Source organism: Gracilinanus agilis, chromosome 3, assembly GCF_016433145.1.
Source record: "Gracilinanus agilis isolate LMUSP501 chromosome 3, AgileGrace, whole genome shotgun sequence".
NCBI classification, from domain to species: Eukaryota; Metazoa; Chordata; class Mammalia; order Didelphimorphia; family Didelphidae; genus Gracilinanus; species Gracilinanus agilis.
The window spans coordinates 578,372,156-578,396,111 of NC_058132.1; the positions used below are offsets into that span (position 1 = coordinate 578,372,156).

The following is a 23,956-nucleotide window of genomic DNA, read 5'->3' on the forward strand; positions in this document are numbered from 1 at the left end:
TTCTTAACCAAGTATCTGTGGACTCCCCAAGGCATCTATGGATAGATTTCAGAGGATACATGAACTTAGGTGGGAAGAAAATTACATCTTTGTTTTCACTAACTTATAAATGAAACTTAACATTTTTTTAAATTATGAAGCTAGGCAACAAAGACCAGCAGTTTAAGCAAGAGCCAACTGAAATCACAGCTATTTTCATACAACATAGTTGCTGAAGATACCTAGAAATATTGTTCACATTCATCATTACTTCAAAATTCATGTAGTATTAGGTCTGCTGCTAGATCCTATGACTTTAGTAATTGTTTTTAGTTTAGAAAAAAGTTGGTTTTCAACTCAAAGAGCCTCAATGAAGTCTGCTATTGCCTTGTAAAGCAAATAATGGATGATTTAACTCCATTTACAACAACCTATCTTAACAAATCATGATTTAACAACTGTAATCAAAATTTTAAAAATTAAAAAAATTAAAACAATAAACAATTTTTGGAGGTCCAACACAACATGTATGCCCCACCCTACAATTTAATGTTCTTATTCAAGTAAAAGCAACAACGTTCACAGTGATATTTCTTTTAAAAATTAAAGTTCTCTAAAACCTTTCATTTGCCTGTAAATTCAATATATTATTTTATTTATATGTTAATAAAAAGGAATATAAAAGGGCCTTAGGCTGCTGAGGCTATAAGGGGACAGGGAGAAGAAACTTCTAAGAAGCTTAAAAATTCGGGAAGCTTTTAATTTCTGGAGACAATACATGTGTTGAAAGTGTAACACATAACTGAAATAGAGTAAAATGAAGTCCCTGATCCATTGGTAAAGGTAGTAATCAATACAGTATACTCTCCCTTATAGAAAGCAGACTTAAAGAATGTGCTTTCTCAGTCTATAACAAAAGATGGTCAGCGGAACAAGAGGATGGCCCCTCAAGAAGGAAGGATCAATCAGGTGCAGGATAAGATACACAAAGGAATGTCCATCCTCCCCCTTTATGGTGCATCTGGCTTGTGTCTGATAAGGCTGAATGCTATGGTCATTCTGCCCTGGTTGGTAAGGCCACACTTCATTTATTGTAAACTTTAAAGCCATATATGCTTTTTAACTTTGTATGAGCTCATTTTACCTTTTTTACCTCTCTTACGTATATAACCCTATAAAAACTGCCTGTAACTTTACCTCAGGGAACTTTCACTAGGAAAGTTGCCCTGGCCTGTAGGTACAGATTATTAATCAACAGATTAATAAACAAATATTGGTTCCACCAATTTGAACTCCTGGGTGTCCGGACTCGCTTTTTGAAGTAACTCACTTCAATAACCCCTGTTTGAAATTCTTAATGAGTAGAATCTAATACCCAATCCTTCTAACTTTCTCAAGGCCACAATATATTCTTATAATTTAAACTCTGCCAACAGCTTCCACTTGTGATCTGAATGCTTCACCCATATCTTTGGTAACTGAGTCCATATTCTATAGTAATTAACTTTATGCTCTAGCCCCTCCCTAAGTGATAACTTTTCACCCTGCTACTTGGCTGCAGAAATTCTATCTGGTACTATAGGAGATTCCAGTTTAGACAGGTTCCATCTTTACTCCACAACCAGGAGCAGAGCTAAGGAACATTACAGTTGCACAAGCATAAATGTGTGACAATAATTTTCTGTGTACCAGACTGGAAAAAAATTCCAATAAAATAATGAGGAATTTTTTCAAATTATAAAGCACATATTATTATACTTAGTTTTTTTACATTCTGAATAACTATATTTCAATATTATTGTTATCTTTTGTAATCATGTGTATTTTACTTTATATATTTAAAAATAGTATTATGAGAAAGGGTTTAAAATTTATCAAACTGCTAGAGAGACCTCACCACAAAAAAGGTTAAAACTCCTTAGACAAGAATGATTTTAATAAGATCCAGGTAATACTTTATTTAATTGACAGTAAATGAATATTTCCCTCTTACTCAATTTATGTTTTAAGAGAGATTGAAGCAAATCTTTTTATAATATCATTCATGAAAAAAAGCATCTTGATACTAACATTTCCAGAATCCTTCTCTGTTACATAATGAAAAAAATTTTGTTTGAAGAACATGCATCAACATGAAGGTAACCTTGAATTCTCACAGACCTAATATACATACATAGGTATTTACAAACATATAGACATATGAGAAGTGTTTATTAAGTACTTACTGTGTTCCAGGCACTGAACTAAGTGCTGGGGAGACAAAGAAAGGTAAAAGCCCTATTCCTGCCCTCCAGGAGTTTATATTCTTAATTAAGAAGCCAATATAATTACATATAAGATATATAATGTAAACAAAAGGTAATCTCAGAGAAAAGGCATTAGCAGTGGGAGGGGCAGAAGGAAAAAGACAATCCTGAAGGAAAGGCTCCTGTGACTTTGAGGGGAATATTGAAAGATGCCAGGAGGAGAGGAGGGAAAGAATTCCAGGCATGGGAGACTGCCAATTAATGGAGTCGAGAGCATCCTATGCCAGAAACAATATCATACCAAACAGAAATGTCAAAGAGAGAACTTTATATTTGATCCTGGAGGCAATAAGGAGCAACTGCATTTGGGAGGGGGGATGAATGGATGGTGGGCAGAGGGGTGGAATTTGTGCTGGGTGAAAATCACCTTGGCAGTTGAGTGGAAGCTAGACTGAAAATGGAAAAATTTAAAGCTAAGAGAGCAACAGGTTAGAAGGTGATGAGCGCCTAACCTGGGGGTGGGGGGCGGGTGGGCTGCTCTATAAGCAAAAAGGACCTTCAAAAGATGCTGTGAAGATAAATAAGACAGAACAATAAACTAGACATGTGGGATGACTAGAGGAGTCGATACGAATTTTGTGACCCTCTCTAACTAGGATGGTGGTGTCTTTGACAATAAGAAAGTTTAGAAGAGGGGGTGGGGGGGGGGAGAGAATTAGTGAGTTTTGCTTTGGATATGCTGAGTTTAAAATTCCTGCAGGATATCCAAAAGGAGATATTAAAAAGGCAGTTGGGAATGTATAACTGAAGTGGAGAACAATCATAGGCATTATAAAAATCATCTGCATAGAGATGATAAGCAAATCCTTTGGAGCTGATGAGATCATTAAACAAAGGTTTCATTTATCATCTCTCTAAAAATATTTCCATATTACCAATGCCCTTCCAGAGCCATGAGGTACATCTATGATATGATGTGGGAATGACTTAGATAAGTTAAAGGAAAAGAGAGAGAAGAAGTAGGACAGGTAGGAAAAACAAGAGAGAAGATTGGATCTTCTTGGATCAATCTTGGAAGATTGGAGGTATAGTGATCAGTAGAGTCAAAGACTAAAGAAGGATCAGAATGGATGGCAAATGATCATTTAAAAACTGGCAACTAAAAGATCACTGATTACTTTAAAGAGAGAAATCTCAGTTGAATGACGAAGTCTGATGCTAGACTGCAGTTTTAAAATAAGTGAAAGGAGGGAGCAGATGGATGGCACAGTGGATTGAGAACCAGTCCTAGAGATGGGATATCCTGGATTCAAATCTGGCTACAGACACTTCCTAGCTGTGTGACCCTGCACAAGTTACAACTTCCAATGCCTAGCACTTACCACTCTTCTGCCTTGGAACCAATATATAGTATTGATTCTAAGGTGGAAGTTAATGGTTTAAAAAAAAAATGAAATATGGCTGGCAATTTGGAACCATGCTCAAAGGGCTATAAAAGAATGCCTGCCCTTTGATCCAGCCATACCATTTCTGGGTTTGTACCCCAAAGAGATCATAGATAAACAGACTTGTACGAAAATATTTATAGCTGCGCTTTTTGTGGTGGCAACAAACTGGAAAAGGAGGGGATGCCCTTCAATTGGGGAATGGCTGAACAAACTGTGGTATATGCGGGTGATGGAATACTATTGTGCTAAAAGGAATAACAAACTGGAGAAGTTCCAGGCGAACTGGAGAGACCTCCGGGAACAGATGCAGAGCGAAAGGAGCAGAGCCAGAAGAACATTGTACACAGAGACTGATATACTGTGGTAAAATTGAATGTAATGGACCTCTGCACCAGCAGCAATACAATGACCCAGGACAATTCTGAGGGATTTATGGTAAAGAATGCTACCCACATTCAGAGGAAAGACTGCAGGAGAGGAAACATATAAGAAAAACAACTGCTTGATCACATGGGTCAGGGTGGACATGATTGAGGGTGTGGACTCGAAACTACCACACCAATGCAACTACCAACAATTTGGAAATTGGTCTTGATCAAGGGCACATGACAAAACTAGTGGAAATGTGCATCGGCCATGGGTGGGGGGAGTGCGGGGGTCGAAGGGGAAAGGAGGAGCATGAATCATGTAACCATGTTAAAAATGAATATTAATAAATGTTTGGGGAAAAAAAGCAATAAAAAAAATGAAATAAAATAAGTGAAAGGAGAAGTAGGAGCACTTTTGTCTACATGGTTTCTCAAGAAATTTAGTTACAAAAGGAAGTAAATATATAGCATGAAAGCTAATAGGAATGGTGGACACATGTGAAGGTTAAGGATGGAAATCAGGGAAGGAACCAGTAGAAAGAAAAAAATTTATTAGAGACAGGGTAGGGACAATAGTGGAGGCAATCTTTGGAGAGGATGGCAGGAGAAGATAGGAAGAGTACTAATTGGGGAAAATGTGATTTGAGATGAGGAGGAAGAAGAAGACAAAGCATTGGGAAGGGCCTCAATTTATTTCTGTGAAGTGTGAGGCAAAGTCTAAAAGGTTTTACCATGCTGGAACAACACAAAGGATGAATAATTCCAGTTACACACTATGTCTGCTTTCTGGAGACCAGTCCAGAAAAGTATAGAAACAATCATTCACTATTAGGGTAGCCACACATATCCATAAAAACTGCTGGAATATGGTTATATATAATCAGGCTTCTTTAAATAAACAAACAAGTGAATGATCTCCCAAAAGTTGTCATTTTGAAATTTTTTTTATTTTAAATTATACTTACCTTCCATGTTTAAAGACCCCATTTTTGACTCCAAGAAATCAAATAATGTGCTGGGTGCTGATGGCCTTGAATTTCCTAATTCTTCTTCATCTTCACATCTTCCTCGTCCCCTGCCTTTTCCTTTGCCTATAGATTTTAAAAAGATGGCTTTTAAATTATAAAAGTCAAGTAGATTGAATTGTTATAAGAAAATGTTTCATCTCCACCACTGTTAACAATCAAAACAGCATTTCCAGTAGATTCTCTCTGTGTCTGAGAAAGGTTTTTTTCTCTCCCAAGGAACATTTTCCCATTAGATGATACTTAGAAAATCAGTGCTTTCCTATACTTAAATCTTTAAAAATTCATTTTTTCCCATTCTTATGTTTCTTTTTAATAGGAAAATCAATAATACAGACAAGAATTTGGGGTTGGGTAGTGCGACACATGTTCAAACTTCAAATATCACTTAATGGACTGTCTACTCAATTCTAGGCAGTTAAAGGAATAACCCATGCTCACTATATCCATCATAATGGCAAAAACAACAAGGAGAAAACAGAGTACAACTTGCTGCTATCCCTAAAACTAAAATCAGATCATTAGACAAGAGGACTATAACTAATCAAGATAGGAAAGCAGGTTTGGGGAAAAGGGCCATTTCCTTCCATTTTAAATCTATAATCTATACTAACAAGTCAAAGAAGAAAAACCTTTCAATAATTGTTTTCTAGGTACTTGCTGTGGGGAGCTGCCCTTACCAAAGTGCTCTAGCTTGTAAGTGGACTTATTCAGCCCGAGATCCCTGAAAATGACCCAGAGTAGATGCTAGAGTTCTTCAAAATACCTAACACTCTCTCTCTCATTCTTCTGAGAAGTGTCATAATAGAAAATGGATATGGGCAAGGAGTGAGAAACTGTTACATAAAAAGCCTGAATAAGTACTCTCTAACATAAAACTCCTTTAACTAAGGATTCTGTCAACAACAGTTAGCATAAGTAGCAGATAGTCCACTTTAATATATATCTTTCCCTGAGAAATCATCTTCCTGGGCTCTCCAAGCATCATATATATTCAATTAGAAAAGCCAACACCACCCTGAGACTCATCAATAACAAATCTGCCAGTCAACCACAAATGGAAGAATGTCTCAACATCCAAGTATTTTGCAGTCACAACTTTGATCAGCCTTTTCTTTGGAATATCCCTTAGCTCAGTGATTGGCAAACTATTCCAGCGGGCCAGATCCAGGCCATAGTTTACCCATCACTGCCTTAAGCAATTCCCTAATCACTATGCCCCACATCCAGATGTAGCAGATGGGCAAACTATGGCCTAGATCTGGCCCGCTGGAATAGTTTGCCCATCACTGCCTTAGCTTATCAACACATACTAAGTGGAGGGAGAGTAGAAAGAGGTACTCAGAATCTGGAAGATTCCATAATTATTCTATTCTCTATTCCAAAATGGCCTTGACTTTAAGCTAACTTCTCTCATTATCCTGGGCGATTTGTTAAAACTCCAAGTTGTAGAACTGCTACTGATAAGCAATGGCAAAGGAAATCTCCTTACTAGACATTCCCTATATCAAAGAAATCATGAGTCTTTACCATCTCCATTCCAATTCTGATAAAGTTTCTATGGTTAACTCAAATGATTATAAACAGACACTGAAATAACTTACTTTTTGAAAGTTTATATATTTTTTAAATGACTATCATTAAGAATAAGTAAATATATTAAATGATCATAAATATTTATAATGTTGAACTTGTTAATATAATTTAACCTAAAAGGAAAAAAATTCACATACATAAAACTTGGGACAAGCAGCAATTTAAGGATATAGGGATTAGGCAGTGAAGATAAACATATTTAGACATTCACATTTCAACATGCTATGTGAAGACTATCACTGTGTACTATTCCTATATAAAGCAATACAGAGGAATATTCAACAAACCTTAAAGCTCAATACTTTCATAGACCTGTAAGTGCATATGTTCTACATGCATATTTAAAAGTGTATTTCATTTTTAAATTACTATTCTTTCCCAGCATGTAGTTAGAAACATTGAGGACAATATAAGGAAACTGAATAGCTTTCTAATTTCTTCTTGGCTAGGTCTTTATAGAAGAGTTTCACTATTTAATTTTAAGTGTTCTGTGGTTTTCCAGAATGTCTGACATACTTATATTCAAGTGCATGTAAAAAGCATACTGTAAAGTCAAAGATGAATTATTTTTTTAATTAATCATACCACCAGTCACCTGTAGCAGTATAAACAGTTAAGAATGGATTGCATTCAAACCAAAAAAAACCAAGATACTCAAAGCAATGGACATATAAGTAAAAGTCTTCTGAGATGAAATTAAAATTTTCAAATTTCACTCAAGGACTTATCTTTTAGGTCTCCAAAGTGTTCCAGGAATATTGATCCATGGCGATTCATTAGTTCCAGACTAGGCCACCATGTTCTTTTCCATTTTTATTACCATATTACCCGAACTCTGGACACCACCCTAACCCCACCACTCACTAGAACCTAGCCATCTGCACTTAAGAAGCCTAGTTTTGGGGGCAGCTGGGTAGCTCAGTGGATTGAGAGTCAGGCCTAGAGACAGGAGGTCCTAGGTTCAAATCCGGCCTCAGACATTTCCCAGCTGTGTGACCCTGGGCAAGTCACTTGACCCCCATTGCCCGCCCTTGCCACTCTTCCACCTAGGAGCCTATACACAGAAGTTATAGGTTAAAAAAAAAAAAAAAGCCTACTTTTAACAAATGAGCTTTTGCTTAATCATATATCAACCTGGGCTTCCATGATACTTTCTAGCCATCTCAATACCATGCTACCAGGTCATGCACGTCCTTATAACTCTAGTCCTCCACCTCTAGCCTTTTAGTTTTCATTTTTGTTTTGTCTTTCAAAATAATCAATTTCTTGAGGACAGGAATTTGTCTTTCTTAACCATATCCTCAGAGGTTTTCACCTTCCTGGCACATACTAAGTACTTAATAAAATTTCTACCTATCTTTTATTACTGACAGAAGCTTAAAAAAAACATATAGACCCTAGATGTAAGAAACTTACAGAAATAGCAATAATTACTTAACAATGCAATATAATATAAAGAGTGCAAAGTTGTTTGCAGTAACAACAATATTTCACCAATTCTTTCTCTAGTGCCTCATTGTGGAACAGAAAGAAAAGGCATTCTAAAGGTTATGCCAACAAGGCACAAACTCAGGCATACCTTACCAAACTAGATAATCAGTAGCCTGTATAAGGAATAGTCTAGATGAATTTTATTCAGAAAAAGGAAAACAAAATGAGTTTAGTAGATGCTGCATACAACTTAAAGGAGCAGCTAGAATTTAAGCTGAAATATGAAAGGCAGATAGGACAAGTAAAATGGAAATCACAAGGTATTTCAGATGATAACATCACTGTTGGGAATCAGCATGGGCTGTTTGTGGGACAGTGTATGTGATAGTATGGAGAACTCACTAATTAAAATGAAATTGGAATGGAAACATATTCTTAACAATCAAAAGTTATTACTGTATGAAGGGGGACTAAAATAGCAGGATGAGTCAAAGACGATTCTAGGATTTTTAGCTTGTCTGACAGGGAGAATAACAGTATTACTGAGATAAAGAAAAGTACTAAGAAAGACCTGATTTATGGGGAAAATGGGATTAATTTTGGATATGCTAATAAATTTGGTGTAACTGAAGGATGTCTACATTGAAATATCCAGTTGGAGACATGGATGTGGAACTATAGCAAGAGGAGAAGTCTGTTTATATGGATATAGAAGTAATCAATGTAGAGGTGAGAGTAAGTGAGTTTTCTAAGGGAGAAAAGCTATAGAGAACCTGGAAGAAGACTGAATCCACTGTAAATCCCACAGATAAGGTGAGGAAAAGAAAGATGTGGACACAAGATGTATTTATTCCATGTTACAAGGTTAGAATGGAAGAGATCTTACAGAGTATCTGGTCCAATTCCAAAATTTTACAAATGAACAACAGACCAAAGAGGTGAAGACACAGAACCAATACTTCTGAAATCCAAAAGTCACTCCTGATAATAACCTAGAGGCCTCTTCTGGCGTTGCCACATTGTCAGAGTAATTGTTAGTACTACTGTTAAACCATTAGATAAAACTGGGCAATAGGCATCACTCTCGTGTATTACTAGTTGAGGTTCCACAAGCCTAAGGAATAGTCCAATAGTAAGATTACATCATTTCAGTTCAAGAGATTAGATCAAGTATACTAACTGAGAAGAAGATAACATAATCCCTGAGAAAGAAAGGAAGAATAAAATTCTGTCTCCTTAAATACTACATAGTGTTCTGAAAAACAAACAGAATGATCTGAAATATTGCCTTATAAAAATATACCTCTCGATGGTGGACCCAAAACAGGTTTCTGCTTATTGCTATTGAGAAGAACATTTAATGCTGCTTCTAAGTTGTTGCCATTATCCATGAGGGCCTGCCTGGATGCTTCTTTACTAAAGCCCATTTCTGTTATATGCTTCAGAGCCTTTTCATCAACCTAGAATGAAAAAAAAAAGCAGACAAAGAAGTAATAAACAAGAATTCTAATTAAAAAAAAAAACAAAAAACATGGCATGTCTTTTACACTATCGAATGAAAAATTCTATATCAAACCAAAAAAATATTCACAAAGTAATTCTTTGTGAATTCTAAAATATCTATTTTATTATTCTCATGGAACAAAAAAAAAAAAAACCTAAAAGAAAAAAAAGATGGTCTTTTTGCCTTAGCTTTCTAAATGAGTTGCACCAAAAAAAGTAAACTTTATAAAATATCAGCATGTACCCTTTTAAAATATTATAGACAAGAAGCAGAACATTACTTCATCTATATGCCATCATTTATACTTCTTCATCCAGCCTAAAAAGGAAACAATTCTATAGATAGTAATATTCCATCAAAAAACAGCGGTGTATCAAATATACCCAATATGGAAGCAATAACTCAACAATTTTATTTCTTTGTTCTGTATTCTTTTGTCCCTCTTCACATTTGCTTGCAATCAATTGCATCTGAATCTTTGAATTTTTTCTTAAGTCTCTATAATGGGTTCACACTGTATAATGCTCTTCTATAGTCATTTCAAATTTCCTGGACCAAAAAAAAAAAAAAAATCACAAAAATTGTTCCAGATAGTCATTACATAAAAACTTCTCCATGTATAATCAGCTCAAAACACTATCAATTCACAATATAGAGCATGGTAAGTTCAAGAAGAACATAAATGCTGTAATGGGACTAGAAGCTTTAGAGTTGGAAGTTAAGTTGGAAAATAAGGAAAGGAGAAGCAACACTTGATTTAGCTTGACTCAAATTCTCAAGCTGAAAAGGTGTTCCAAGGAGTACAAATACCCAAGTGAATTCTACTAAACATTTAAAGAACAATTAATTACAATACTATATAAACTATTTGTAAAAAATAAGGAAGGGAGTCCTACCAAATTATTTTTATAACACAAATATACTGCTAACACCTAAACCAGGAAGCACAAAAATAGAGAAAGAAAACTATAGACTAATTTTTCTAATAAATATTGCCAAAGTATTTAATAAAGTACTAGCAGGGAAATTACAGCAATATTTCATAAATATCATAGACTGTGACCAGATGAGATTTATACAAGGAATCCATGGCTAGTTCAAGACTAGGAAAAATATTACCATAATTAACTATACAAAAATAACAAATTAATATAATTATCTCAATATATACAGAAAAAACTTTTGAAAAAAATCAGCATTCATTCCTATTAAAAATACTAGGGGGGGGGCAGTTGGGTAGCTCAGTGGAGTGAGAGTCAGGCCTAGAGACAGGAGGTCCTAGGTTCAAACCCGGCCTCAGCCACTTCCCAGCTGTGTGACCCTGGGCAAGTCACTTGACCCCCATTGCCTACCCTTACCAATCTTCCACCTATGAGACAATACACCGAAGTACAAGGGTTTAAAAAAAAAAAATACTAGGAAGGGGGGGGGGGCAGATGGGTAGCTCAGTGGATTGAGAGTCAGGCCTAGAGACCTAGGTTCAAATCCGGCCTCAGACACTTCCCAGCTGTGTGACCCTGGGCAAGTCACTTGACCCCCCATTGCCCACCCTTATTACTTTTCCACCTAAGAGCCAATGCACAGAAGTTAAGGGTTAAAATAAATACTAGGAAGCAGAGGAATAAATGAAGTTTTCCTTAAAATAATATGGATTATCTATCTAAAACCATCAGTAAGCATTATCTTTACTGGGGATTACCTAGAAGCCTTTCTAATAAGGTCAGGAACTATGAAGCAAGGATGCCCATTTTCACTACTATTTTTCAATATTATTCAGAAATACTACCTATAGCAATAAAAGAAAAAAAATTGAAAGAATTAGAATAGGCAATAAAGAAATTAACCTATCACTCTTTACAGAGAGAATCCTAGAGAATCAAGTAAAAACCTAGTTGAAACAATTAACTTCAGCAAATTTGCAGGACATAAAATAAACCCACATAAATTTCAGCACTTCTATATATCACCAACAAAATCCAGTACAAAGATACAAAAAGAAACTTCATTTAAAATAGCTGCAGACAAAATAAATTACTTGGAAGCTTACCTGACAAGACAAACCGAAGAATTACGTGAACACAATTACAAAACACTTTCACATAAATCAAGTCAGAACTAAATAACTGGGGAAATACTAATTGCGCATGGGAGAACAAACCAATATAATAAAAAAAGACAATTCTAACTAAACTAATTTACTTATTCAGTGTCATACCAAATTGCCAAAAAAAATTATTTTATACATCTAGAAAAAAATCATAACAAAATTCATCTGGAAGAAAAAAATCATAACAAAATTCATCTGGAAGAACAAATGGTTAAGAATATCATCAGAATCAATTTTAAAAAGTGAAGAAAGGTGGCCTAGTTGTACCAGATCTCAAATGGTATTACAAAGGGATAGTTATAAAAATAATCTGGTACTAGATAAGTTACAGAGTGGTCAATCAGCAGTAAATGACCAGAGTAATCTGTTCGACAAACCCCAAAGATCCAAGATTTGGAAACAAGAAATCCTTATCTCACAAAAACTTCTGAGAAGAATCTCAGCCCTTCTCCCAAACTCAATGTCAAGATCCACTACTACAGCCAGAGATCTGAGACAAGAAGGTAAGGGTCAAAGTCAACAAATTTGGCTGTCTGGAGTGCTTGGTAACCAGGACTGCATTCAACTCACACAAAGTAGACATTGTGACTATCAATGACCCCTTAAATGACTTCAACTACCTCCAACTTCTAATATGATTCTACCTTTTCAATTCAAGGTTGAGAATGGAAAGTTGCTGACCAACGAAAAAGCCATTATCATCTTCCAGAAGTAGGATCCCATCAATATTAAATAGGGAGATACTAGGGGCCAAATGTGTTATAGTCTTTTTTTGCCACTATGAAAAAGACTGGGATGAAATAACCAATATTGATTCTGTATCACTTTCTTACTGATCCCATTTACAATTAGTTGATTTTGTCCTATAACTGCTTTTGCTCTGTAATGGCTTACATTGTGGGAACTCTGTTTCTGAACTTAGTTCAGAATTAAGCTGTCCTGTAATGTGTTAAATTTAGAAATCCAGTTCTGCTAATCATTCATCTTGCCTCAAGGGACTGGCTAACTTTGGGGGATGCATGTGAACATGGGAGACGGCCTAATATCTTTACACTACCAAGTTATCCCTCAAAGATAGCTGATTGTTGTCCAAAATGTCTAACCACTATCTTGCAGGTGAACTCAATGAGCAGTTCTTAGTTATAGGGGGGTTATATAGGAGAAACTCAGGACAAATCAAGCCCACTGTGGAAAGCAGTCATGCTTGCCTGAGATTGCTGGCAAGGTTCCAATCTCTCACACAAAGGTACTCGGCTGTTATCAGCCAAAGGACATCACTATACCCTCAGTCCCCCTCTCACTCTGAAGAGCAAAGAAGTCCTTGTAACATCAGGACTGAAAAGTACCAAACCTGCCTTTCCCCAAGAACAGCTTAGCAATCACTGTTTCTCAACTTGCTTACATCTGGAATAGCAACCCTGATAACATTCATGAGTGAAGTCATTTTCATAACATTATCCTATGGGAAAGTAACACCCCCCCCCCCAAGAATGTTGTAATGCTTAAAGTTTTATTCTGTATAAGTCTTTCTCTTTGTCACAATAAACAAAGATTATAGCCCCCAGTCATGGTGCTGTGACTCTTCTGCTTGGCCCTTCTCATGCATTCTGGCCCTCAATCTTTCCTGTTCTCCTTCCTTCTTATCTCACTCCCTCTCTCTAGCTGCTAGTCTCCCAGGCAGGCTAACTCTCTCTCCAAGGCCACAATAGCACTCAGATCCAATCACTCATCACCAGACTCCCACACATGTCCTGCAACATCTCACTGTCAAATTTCCAAACACTTATATTGTCCTTCAAGTCTTAGCTATGTAACCAATCGTGTTTTCCTCGATCTCATCATGTCACACGCTCTATTCTTTGTTTGTCGTTTTCTAACACGTATAAAAGAAAACTGTCCCCCTCATCCAGGCTCTTAGTTACTTAGAGAGCTGAGATTCTCTTCAATGGCAATTTCAATAGACTGTACTCAAAAGTTTGTGTCTCAGTTTACATTATTTCAACTCTTACAGAGACTCTCTTAAAAGGTGAAACAAATGAGTTATTTTCTCTATCCTTTCTGCTGATGCCCCTATGTCTTTGATGGAAGTAAACCATGAGAAATATAATTCCCTTAAGATTGTCATTCAAGCACTACTGAGTGCTTGGTCCCTTTGTCCAAGACTCTTTGGCATTTTGGAAGGACTCATGACCATAGTTCATGTCATTACTGCTACCCAGAAGATGGCCTCTCTTGCAAGGTGTGGTGTGATGGGCATGATGCTGTCCAAAATATTAACCCTGCTGCCAATAGTGCTGCTAAGTCTGAAGGAAAGTTTATCCCTGAGAAGAATGGAAAGGTCAAAGGCATGGCCTTTCGTGTTCCTACTCTTAGTGTAGCTACTATGAATATGAACTGCTTCCTAACTGACAAATATGGTATCAAGAAAGTGGTGAAGAAGCACAAAAGGAACTTTTGAAGGGCATCTTGGGCTACATGGAGGACTAGGTTGTATTCTGTAACATTAGCAGCAACACTCACACTGGTGCTGTTTTTTGTTAAGATCATTTCCTAGTATGACAATGAATATGGTTATAGCAACTGTGTAGTAAACTTCATAGTTTACAGAGTTTTTAAGAAAAAAAATGGAAAGCTATGGCACCCCCAGCCATAAATGGACTCCACCACCGTGGAGCCTATATCCCTAACCTATTTATGTCAAATCTCTTGCTTTCTCAATGAAGGGAGAAGGTAAAGAGGAAGAGAAAATCTGGAAGTCAAATTTTTAAAAAACAAATGTTAAAAATTCTGGTTTACAGAGCCAGGCCTAGAGACAGGAGGTCCTAGGTTCAAATCCGGCCTCAGACACTTCCCAGCTGTGTGACCCTGGGCAAGTCACTTGACCCCCATTGCCTACCCTTACCACTCTTCCACCTATAAGTCAATACACAGAAGTTAAGGGTTTAAAAAATTAAAAAAAAAAAAGTCTGGTTTACATGTAATTGAGAGAAAAAAATTTTAAATTAAATGTTTTAAAAAATTTTAGGAATAGCTATAGATCTTCATCTTTCTTTACCTCTCTGCAGCTTCTAACAGTATAAATCACCCTGTTCTCCTTATTTCTCTCTTTTCTCTAGATTTTCATGGCACTACTCTCTTGGTTCTCCTCATGCCAGCTGATCTCTTGCTCAGACTCTTTTCTTGGAACTTAACCAGGTTACAGTCACTAAACATGAACGCCATAGTTTTTTCTCTTTACTCATTATGCTATTGCTCTTGTCAACCATGGTAACCACATGAATTCAATCCTCAGATCTACTTGTTCAGCCTTAAATTCTCTCCTTACCTCCAGCCTCCCATTTCCAGATGCCTATGAGACACAGTAAGCTGGTTGACTTGTAGGTATTTTAACTGTACAAAACTGAGTTCATTAGTTTTCCCCTTTACACTCTCCCCTCTTCTAAACTCTTCTATTACTTTTTTAAGGGCACCACCACCCTCCCAGAAACCCAGTCTTGCAATCTGGACAGCACCTTCAATTTCCCTCCTTCACTACCCACCCTAAATCTAATTTCTTTCCATGACCTGTCAATTTTATTTTCATAATATCTCTCAGATATAACTTGTTCTCTTCTCTTACACTGCCACCAACCTTGAGCAGACCCTTAAAATCCCATACTTAGACTACTACTATAGCCATCTGGTTGGTCTTCCTGTCTCAAGTCTTTTCCCCATTTCAGTACATCCTCCACTCAGCTGCCAAAGTGATCTACCTAAAGTCCAATTCTGACCATGTCATTCTTCCCCTCCCCACAAGCCTCCATTCAATAACTTAAGGGGCTCCCGATAGCCTCTAGGATCAAATATAAAATCTTCTATTTGGCTTTCAAAACTCTTCATATTCTGGCCCTTTTTTATCTTACTCTTCTCCACATACTCTGTGATTCAGTGGCAGTGGTCTCTTTGTTGTTCCTCAACAAGACATTTTTACCTGCAGCCCCTTTCTCTTATGCCTAGAATTCTCCCTCATTTTATCACTATCTCACACTTCCTTCAAATACCAATTAAAGTCTCAAGTTCTACAGAAGTCTCTATTAGTTCCACTTATGGTGCCAACCCCAATTAGTTGGGAATTTTCTCACTTAAGTGTTCCCTACAACAATAAAATCACTGGTACAGTTCCTATTCTATTGTACTTTGAGGACATAACAGAACTTAACAAATGCTTTATAAATTAGTTTCACAATTATATAGAGATGAAAGAAATGCTATGTAAATGAAGGTTTCTAATAAATTATTTTTCAGTGAAACTGATTAACATGTGCTTATGAAATCTTCAATAATCTTTTAATAAAATATTTTTGGATTTACAATAGCATATGACCATTATATTCTGAATATTACCATTATAATAAAAATTTATAGGTTCTTTTAAGGGAATAAAATTTAGAAAATTAAATGAAAATTATTTTTTAATGTCCTTATATCTACCTGTGAAGCAGACATTAAAAATTTTTTTGTGTTTCTTCTGCCTTACCAGCTCTCGATAGACACCTTCATATTTTCCTTCAGGTTTTGTTATCTTTTCTTTCTGGAAAACTTCCCTATTTCGATTCCCTCCAGTACCCATGTTGAGATTACTTCTAGCATTACCACCACCTCCTCCAAATGTCTTGGTCTATAGGGAAGGGGGGAAAAGTGAAAAATGAGGTTTAAGTGAACATTTTATGAAAATAGCTCTAAAGATTAAATAATTAAGTAACAAAGAATTCAATAAATATGAAATGACTGAATATCTATGGTTCTATTGTTTACTAACAAGTAGAATGTTAATTTCTATTTTTAAAAAGTAACGAGGCAAAATTCTTTCTCTTCTTAAGTCCATAATAGGCTATTCTTTTAAATTGTTACAAAATTTTATTTTTTCTGTGCTACTCTCAAATCATTAAAAGAAATGTAAATGCATAAGTAAATAGAAGAAAAATAAAACTGTACATAAATTAAAGAAGTTAGTTGTCAAAACAACTTTGAAATTTTAAGATTTTAACATTTATAATAAATGCCAAGTTTTAAATTTTATGATGTACATTAACTGAATTTTAATAGCTGAACAGATAATCTTCTGATTTCATTGATTTTCCTGTACAAATATTGTCTTAGTTAACCTGTTTACAACTCAATTTCAAAGAGAAAGTTTACTGTTAATAAAACTAAAAGGATCAGTTTCATTAGCATCTATCAAAAATAAAACTTTAAATTTTATAAGAAGTCAAGTTCAACCAATATATTTATATATTAACATTCTTCTGATCAAGATGTTAAAAAAAATCTATTATAAGTTACAAGAATTCCTATCCCAAATGAATCAAGACTAAGAAATAATTTCTTCTTAGACATCTATGAAATAAATAGGTTGAAAGACAACACCATTTTAATTTCACAGGCTTAAAAAGTCAAATATAATTTTTCAAATACTATTCAATAGAAATTTACTAATTTAAAAAATTCAACTTAAATCCCAAGTCATTTTATAAAAGGGCTTTATAAAAGTTAGTTGTTATTACTGATAAAGGGTAGGTATCAGGTTCCCAAATCAAAATCCTATTACTAGAAGTCTTCTAGTTCAATCTCTAATCTACAAATCTGAGAACAAGTACCCAGGAGGGCATTTAGGTATTTAGATGAGGGATTTTAAAGAATGCCCGGCCTCATCTCAATGATAGCATCATTACTTGCATTCAAAATGAAAAAATCTTGAAAAGGAAGGCAAAGACCCTTTCTGCTCTAAATAAGCCTCCTCAACTAGGCCCATTCAAAGTAATACTCTCAGATTCAAGTACTACCTCCCAGAGGAAACTTATCCTTCAATTGGGGAATGGCTGAACAAATTGTGGTATATGCTGGTGATGGAATACTATTGTACTCAAAGGAATAATAAACTGGAGGAATTCCATGTGAACTGGAAAGACCTCCAGGAACTGATGCAGAGCGAAAGGAACAGAGCCAGAAGAACATTGTCCACAGAGACCAAATACACTGTGGTAAAATAGAATGTAACAGACTTCTGTACTAGCAGCAATGAAATGACCCAGGACAATTCTGAGGGATTTATGGTAAAGAACGCTACCCACATTCAGAGGAAGGACTGCAGGAGAGGAAACATATAAGAAAAAAAACTGCTTGAACACATGGGTTGAGGTGGACATGATTGGGGATGTAGACTCGAAACTACCACACCAATGTAACTAACAACAATTTGGAAATAGGTCTTGATCAAGGACACATGTTACAACCAGTGGAAATACACATCTGCCATGGGGGGGAGGGGGAAGGGGGGGTATGTAACCATGTTAACTTTTCAAAAAAATAAATATTAATAAATGTTTAAAAAAAATACAGTACTTCCTGCTATCAAGAAGTAGCTGATATTTCTAGTAAAGAAACAACGAGCACACACAAAATTAAAAAAAATACACAAAGTAATTTCTAGAGTAAAGGTACTGATAGCTGGCTGTGGGGGATGGGAAATGAGGATAAGTTTCCTCTTGGGAGGTAGTACTTGAATCTGGGAGTATTACTTTGAATGGGCTTAGTTGAGGAGGCCTATTTAGAGCAGAAAGGGTCTTTGCCTTTCTTTCCAAGAAAGAAAAAGTTAACATGGTTACATAATTCATGCTCTTACTTTCCCCTTCACTCCCCGACTCCCCCCACCCCCCATAGCCGATGCACATTTCCACTGGTTTTAACATGTGTCATTGATCAAGACCTATTTCCAAATTGTTGATATTTGCACTGGTGTCGAATCAACATTTATAATAGCACTTTAAAGTTGGCAGGCTAGTTTACATGTTAACTTGTTTGATCCTTAACCTAGTTAGAGAGAATATTATTAACCCCTTCCTACCCCCTACTTTCCTTAGCCTTTTTAACCTTATGGTATAAGAATTAGACTATATGAAAAAAAATATATATGTATATATGTATATAATTAAGAGTGAGTGTATGCCTATATATGTGTGTGTGTAAAAATGTAGTCACATATGATATGTACATATGTATGCACATTGTGCACATATACATGTGTTACATAGATACATATATGTTTGAATTATTGTTTCCTACCTCTTTGCTCTTTGAAACTTCGGCAATAGCAGCTGTTCTCTGCTTTTCAAATTCATCATTATCACCTGGAGGTTTGGCAGGCGCTGTTACTTGCAATGTCTTTCTCCGATCAAGTTCTCTGCTATCCACTTGGATATGAGACACACACTTCTAGTGATATAAAACATATATAAAACCAGTTTACTATCTAATATAAAATATCCATTTTATATTTCATTACATCACATATTTTATTTCTTTAAAAAATGACAATGTAACTTTTAATAACAGAACTCACAGGATGGCAGCATTACCTCATGATTTTAAAATCTGAGTTTAAAAAAGATTAAATTGATAATAAAATAAAATAATACTATTATCTGTATGAATGGGCAAATCATAATTTCTCTCGACTTTGGTTTGAACAGAAGTGACTTCTAAGATCCCTTCTAGCTCTAAATCAATGTTCCTCTCATTCTATTATTAAGTCAAAATATACTTGATGAATCATTTCATTGAACAAAAGCAAAATGATTTTCATTTAATAATATAAATAATTATAAAATCAATCAGCTAGGTGTCTAATTTCATTTAAAGTAACTATCTGAAAGGTTCTAGATTTCAAAGAAATTCAAGGAGAATGAGTAAATACAACATATAAAAAAGAAAAAGTTTACAAAAAGTTTCACTTCAACATTTAAATAACACTTATTTTCAATCTTTTGATACATCTATTATCTTTATGGTATGATTATTTCTTTCCACCATTAAGTGGGAATCAAAATTCATTCATGCCTTGTATTCCTATCTATCTGTTCCTTTAATTCACAGCTCAAGCACCATTTTCTGCGTGAAGCTTACCTAATATTCCCACCTGTTAGTGTCTTCCCTCTCAAACTACCCAGTATTTAACTACTTTGTAAATGTCTGTATACACCACTTTATATTTATGCTGCATATCTCCTACATTTAGTATGTAAGCTCCTAGTGAGTAGAAATGTTTTCATTCTTTTTACTTGTATCTTCTCCACCTAACACACAGTAGGCACTTAATAAGTACTTGCTGAACTGATATATCTTTCCAAAACTCTTCTATAGAGGATACCCAGTAAAACAAAAGAATTCTAAGTTAAAATGTTAAATTCAGCCCAACTGATAAGTTCCTGTCAATTAGTTTCATATATAAAATCACAAATACAACAGAGACTAGCATATATAATGAGCACTCCTAAATGAAGTAAAAGTTTGGTAGTATTTTGTAGTATATCAACTATAAATCACCTGCAAAATCTAAATGATAGTGTATTACCCTAAACAAAACGTCTGAAGTCTCTCAAAGACAATTACCACAACATACATTTATAACAATGTAAACATCTTCTATTTATACATACATCAAACAGCAATATTTTCTTTCAATTATTTAAACAAAGTTTATCAAGCTGAAATAAAACTAAAAATGAATGCACATTCAAAATTATTTCAATTTTATTTATAGTTTTTAATACTTCTTAATCCAAAAAAAGTCTAATACAAATATCAGAATTTTTTTAAACAATTAAGTCTTTTTGAATAAAGATAACTGTTGATTGTAAATAAAAAGTAATTTATGTGAGGAAATACTTTGGTGATAATATTGGAGGAAATTTTCAAACATCATCATTATTTTAAGATATGAATTATTATATTTGTTCCCATTGTCTTAATCATTAAAAAACAAAAAGAAAAATCCTTTTCCCAATTTGAGATTACAAAAATAGCAATGCATACATGTAGTATCTGTTTAGGTTTTGCTTAATAGTAAATGGCTACCCATTTGACCAATCTTCTTGCTTTCTGACAACCAGTAAAAAAAGTCAGATTTTCTTGACATGGATCACATCAAGACCTCACTATATCCCTTTAAAGCTTCATTAATTTTTGTCACTGTTAAAAATCAATTTAACAATAACTATAGTTATTAGCTCTATCCAAATAGCAATATTTGAAGCACAACTCTAATATGAAGGTCAGAAACACAAGGTTTTAAGTTCATTTCCTCCCATTCTGGAGTAAGTTTTCTTTCTTTTCTTTTCTTTTCTTTTCTTTTCTTTTCTTTTCTTTTTAAGCCCTTACTTTCCATCTTAGAATCAATACTGTGTATTGGTTCCAAGGTAAAACAGTAAGGGCTAGGTAAAAGGGGTGAAGTGGCTTGCCTAGGGTCACACTGCCAGTAAGTGTTTCAGATTTGAACATATGTAAATTTTCTATAATTGGGTAGCCTGTCCTAATTTTTAAAAGTTAAGAGGCATATGTGTGTGTGTGTGTGTGTGTGTGTGTGTGTGTGTGTGTATGTGTGTGTGGTGGTGTGTGTGTCTGGTAGCAAAATGAAGATCCTTATAAGCTTGTCTTGACTTTGAGAAGGAAGAGCATATGCTAAACCAGTGATGGGCAAACTTTTTAAAGAGGGAGCCAAAGGAAAGGAAATGCTCATCCAGCAGTCTGTTTCTAAGGCAACTCTTTCAAAGTTTCATTGGACTGTATCCTACTCATTTTATTCACCATATTAGGAATGATGTAGCGCTGCAGGATAGAACTTTTTAGGGGGCCACATCTGGCCTGCGAGATATAGTTTGCCCATCACTGTGCTATACAGATTAATCAGAATTAAACTGAGGGAGAAGGGCAAGGACAATGGTAGTGGAGATGATACTCAAGCACCAAAGGACAAGAAAAGTTGATGGCCTTACCAGGCTTGCTCAGTGCTAAGTTTATCTGACACTATCATAGTTAATTGTGATGAGATTTAGTGTATAATAAATTACATATTACGTATGGGACTGTGAAGTAGGAGTTTCAGTTAACTAGGAAAATAGGAAAGATGGAACTTCAAAATTCATATCAAACGTACAGGGGGTCAGGATTGAAAAGTATGGGACGTGTAAAATCAGGGATTATGAGTACACATGAAAGGGCATTCTTTCTTTTCAAATTTCCTTTTTTAAAAAATGTTTTTACTAAAAATTATTTCAAGAAAAGTTTTAAATAATTTTTAAATAATTAAAAAATTTTAAAATACAGAAAATTCTAAACAAAATTTTAAACAATTAGAATTTTTATTAACATGCACAATTACAATCATTTTGGTGTTCTCATCTTTATATATATTTTACCATCTAAGTATTTATAAAGTCAAATTTTAGAGTGGGGACTGGAATGACAGAGGTGTTCTTTTTTTTAATATAGTCATAACCAACTAATATATTGTCCTAATTTTGCTTTCTTTGTATCATATCATTTTATCTTTTCAAATCTCTTATGTTCTTCTTATGTCATTTTTAACAAATAACCTACTATTACACCAATATCACAATTTATTCAGTTATACTGAATGAGGAGGTCATTTATCATAAAAATTTATTTTCTACCCTTAATTTTTAAATTGTCTCTATTCTGAAAATAATCTAATTAAATATGAATAAAAGTTGATTTTTATTTGTGGGACATTACCAAAACAATTCATCAGTATGTCAATGATTATCAATATAAATAGATTCCTCATCTAAGGTTTGATTTTTGCAAAGAAATAAGTAACAATTATTAAGTTATTCTGCTTGTTCAGTAATTCATTAATGAACAATTTCAGTGACCATTTCATGAATATAATTTGAACAATAAAACATTTGTTTTATTAATTAAAATTAATTTTAAAATTCATCTTTCAAGTTAAAAGTTTCATTACCTGTCCAAAAGGTACAAAAGGAGGTGGTCCACCTTCTGTTCCAATGTTGCTTCTGTTGTGTTTTGACAAGCTCTATGGATAAAAATGCTTTTTTAAAATGAAAATGAAAACAACTGAGCAATATTTTTTTCAAATCTGAAAAATTATTGGAATTATTTTCTTACAAAAAAATTTTTTTTAATTCCTGACACTCATATCCTAATTTCATTGAATAGCTTATATAGATTGTCATAAGTAATTACAATATCTCATTGTCACAAACAAAAGACAACGAAATATTTACCAAAATGAAAAAGATAAGCATTTTTTTCAAACAAGGTTTAACAAGTATTTATTGCTGATTTTCTGACCATCACAAAAGCTCAAAACTGAATGTTACCTCAGAGTCCAAACTATCTCAGAACAGGCTTCTTCTTTACTAAATCTTCAACAGATGTACATCCAACTCTTCTTTTTTTTTTTTTTAAATTTTCTCTATTATTACTATGAACTTGATAAGCATTAATAAACATGAAAATTTCCACATTCAAAGAGCAAAAAAAAATGAGGTCCACATATGAAATTGTGAGACTCCATTACAGCTTTTAAACATATTTATTTCTAATTTAACATAGTAATTCCAACCCTGTTTTGCTCTCTTATTTGTATTTTTTAATGAGTCATCAATGTTCTTTTCTTTTTTGACATGATTATCATTAACCCTACTTTTCAAAACCCTCTCATTCAACAAGAAACTAATGAATGTTTTTCTTTTAATTTTTTCCCTCCTTCCTCCCCAAGAAGGCAGGCTTATACATAGGTTATACATACATTAATATATAATTTCCCTGTTAATCAAGCTGTGAAACCAGACATGGTTTGCTTACACTAGAGAAAAATTCACAGAAGAAATAAAGTGGAGAATGGCATGTTTCAATTCGCATTTTTAAACTCTGTCTATTCCTTCTATGGCAGTGAATATACCTTTTCATCATGAGTCCCTTGGAGTTGTCCTTGCCTTGCTAAAAATAGTTAAGTTATTCACAACTGATCATCATATATTATTGCTGTTTCTGTGTACAACCTTCTGGTTCTGTTTACTTCCTTTTGCATCATTTCATATAAGTCTTTGCAGGTATTTTTGTGATCATCTTGTCATTTCTTATGGCATAATAGAATTCCATGTAATCATATACTACAACTTATTCAGCTATTCTCTAATTGATGGACATTCCCCTTCAATTTCCAGTTCTTTGCTACCACAAAAAGAGATGCTATAAATATTTTTATAACATATAGTTTAGAATATAGAATAATAATATAATAATAGTAATATAACAGATATGGAATAAACATAGTTTAGAATACATATTCTAGTTCCTCTTAAAGATCTCCAGTAATGGGGGCAGCTGGGTAGCTCAGGGGATTGAAATCCAGGCCTAGAGATGGGAGGTCCTAGGTTCAAATCTGGC

General features: G+C 34.5%; 1 protein-coding gene across 2 annotated transcripts in view; it reads right to left on the reverse strand.

Annotated features, from left to right (window-relative positions):
• TDRD3 (tudor domain containing 3) overlaps positions 1 to 23,956 on the reverse strand; it is a 142,682-nt gene that overhangs the window by 85,590 nt on the left and 33,136 nt on the right. For both annotated transcript variants that reach the window (XM_044670602.1, XM_044670601.1), the window contains 5 exons: positions 22,506 to 22,577; positions 18,806 to 18,955; positions 16,221 to 16,361; positions 9,397 to 9,553; positions 5,007 to 5,132 (listed from right to left, as the gene is read on the reverse strand). In XM_044670602.1, coding sequence (XP_044526537.1) covers positions 5,007 to 5,132; positions 9,397 to 9,553; positions 16,221 to 16,361; positions 18,806 to 18,955; positions 22,506 to 22,577 — 646 coding nt within the window. The remainder of the gene's footprint in view (positions 1 to 5,006; positions 5,133 to 9,396; positions 9,554 to 16,220; positions 16,362 to 18,805; positions 18,956 to 22,505; positions 22,578 to 23,956) is intronic.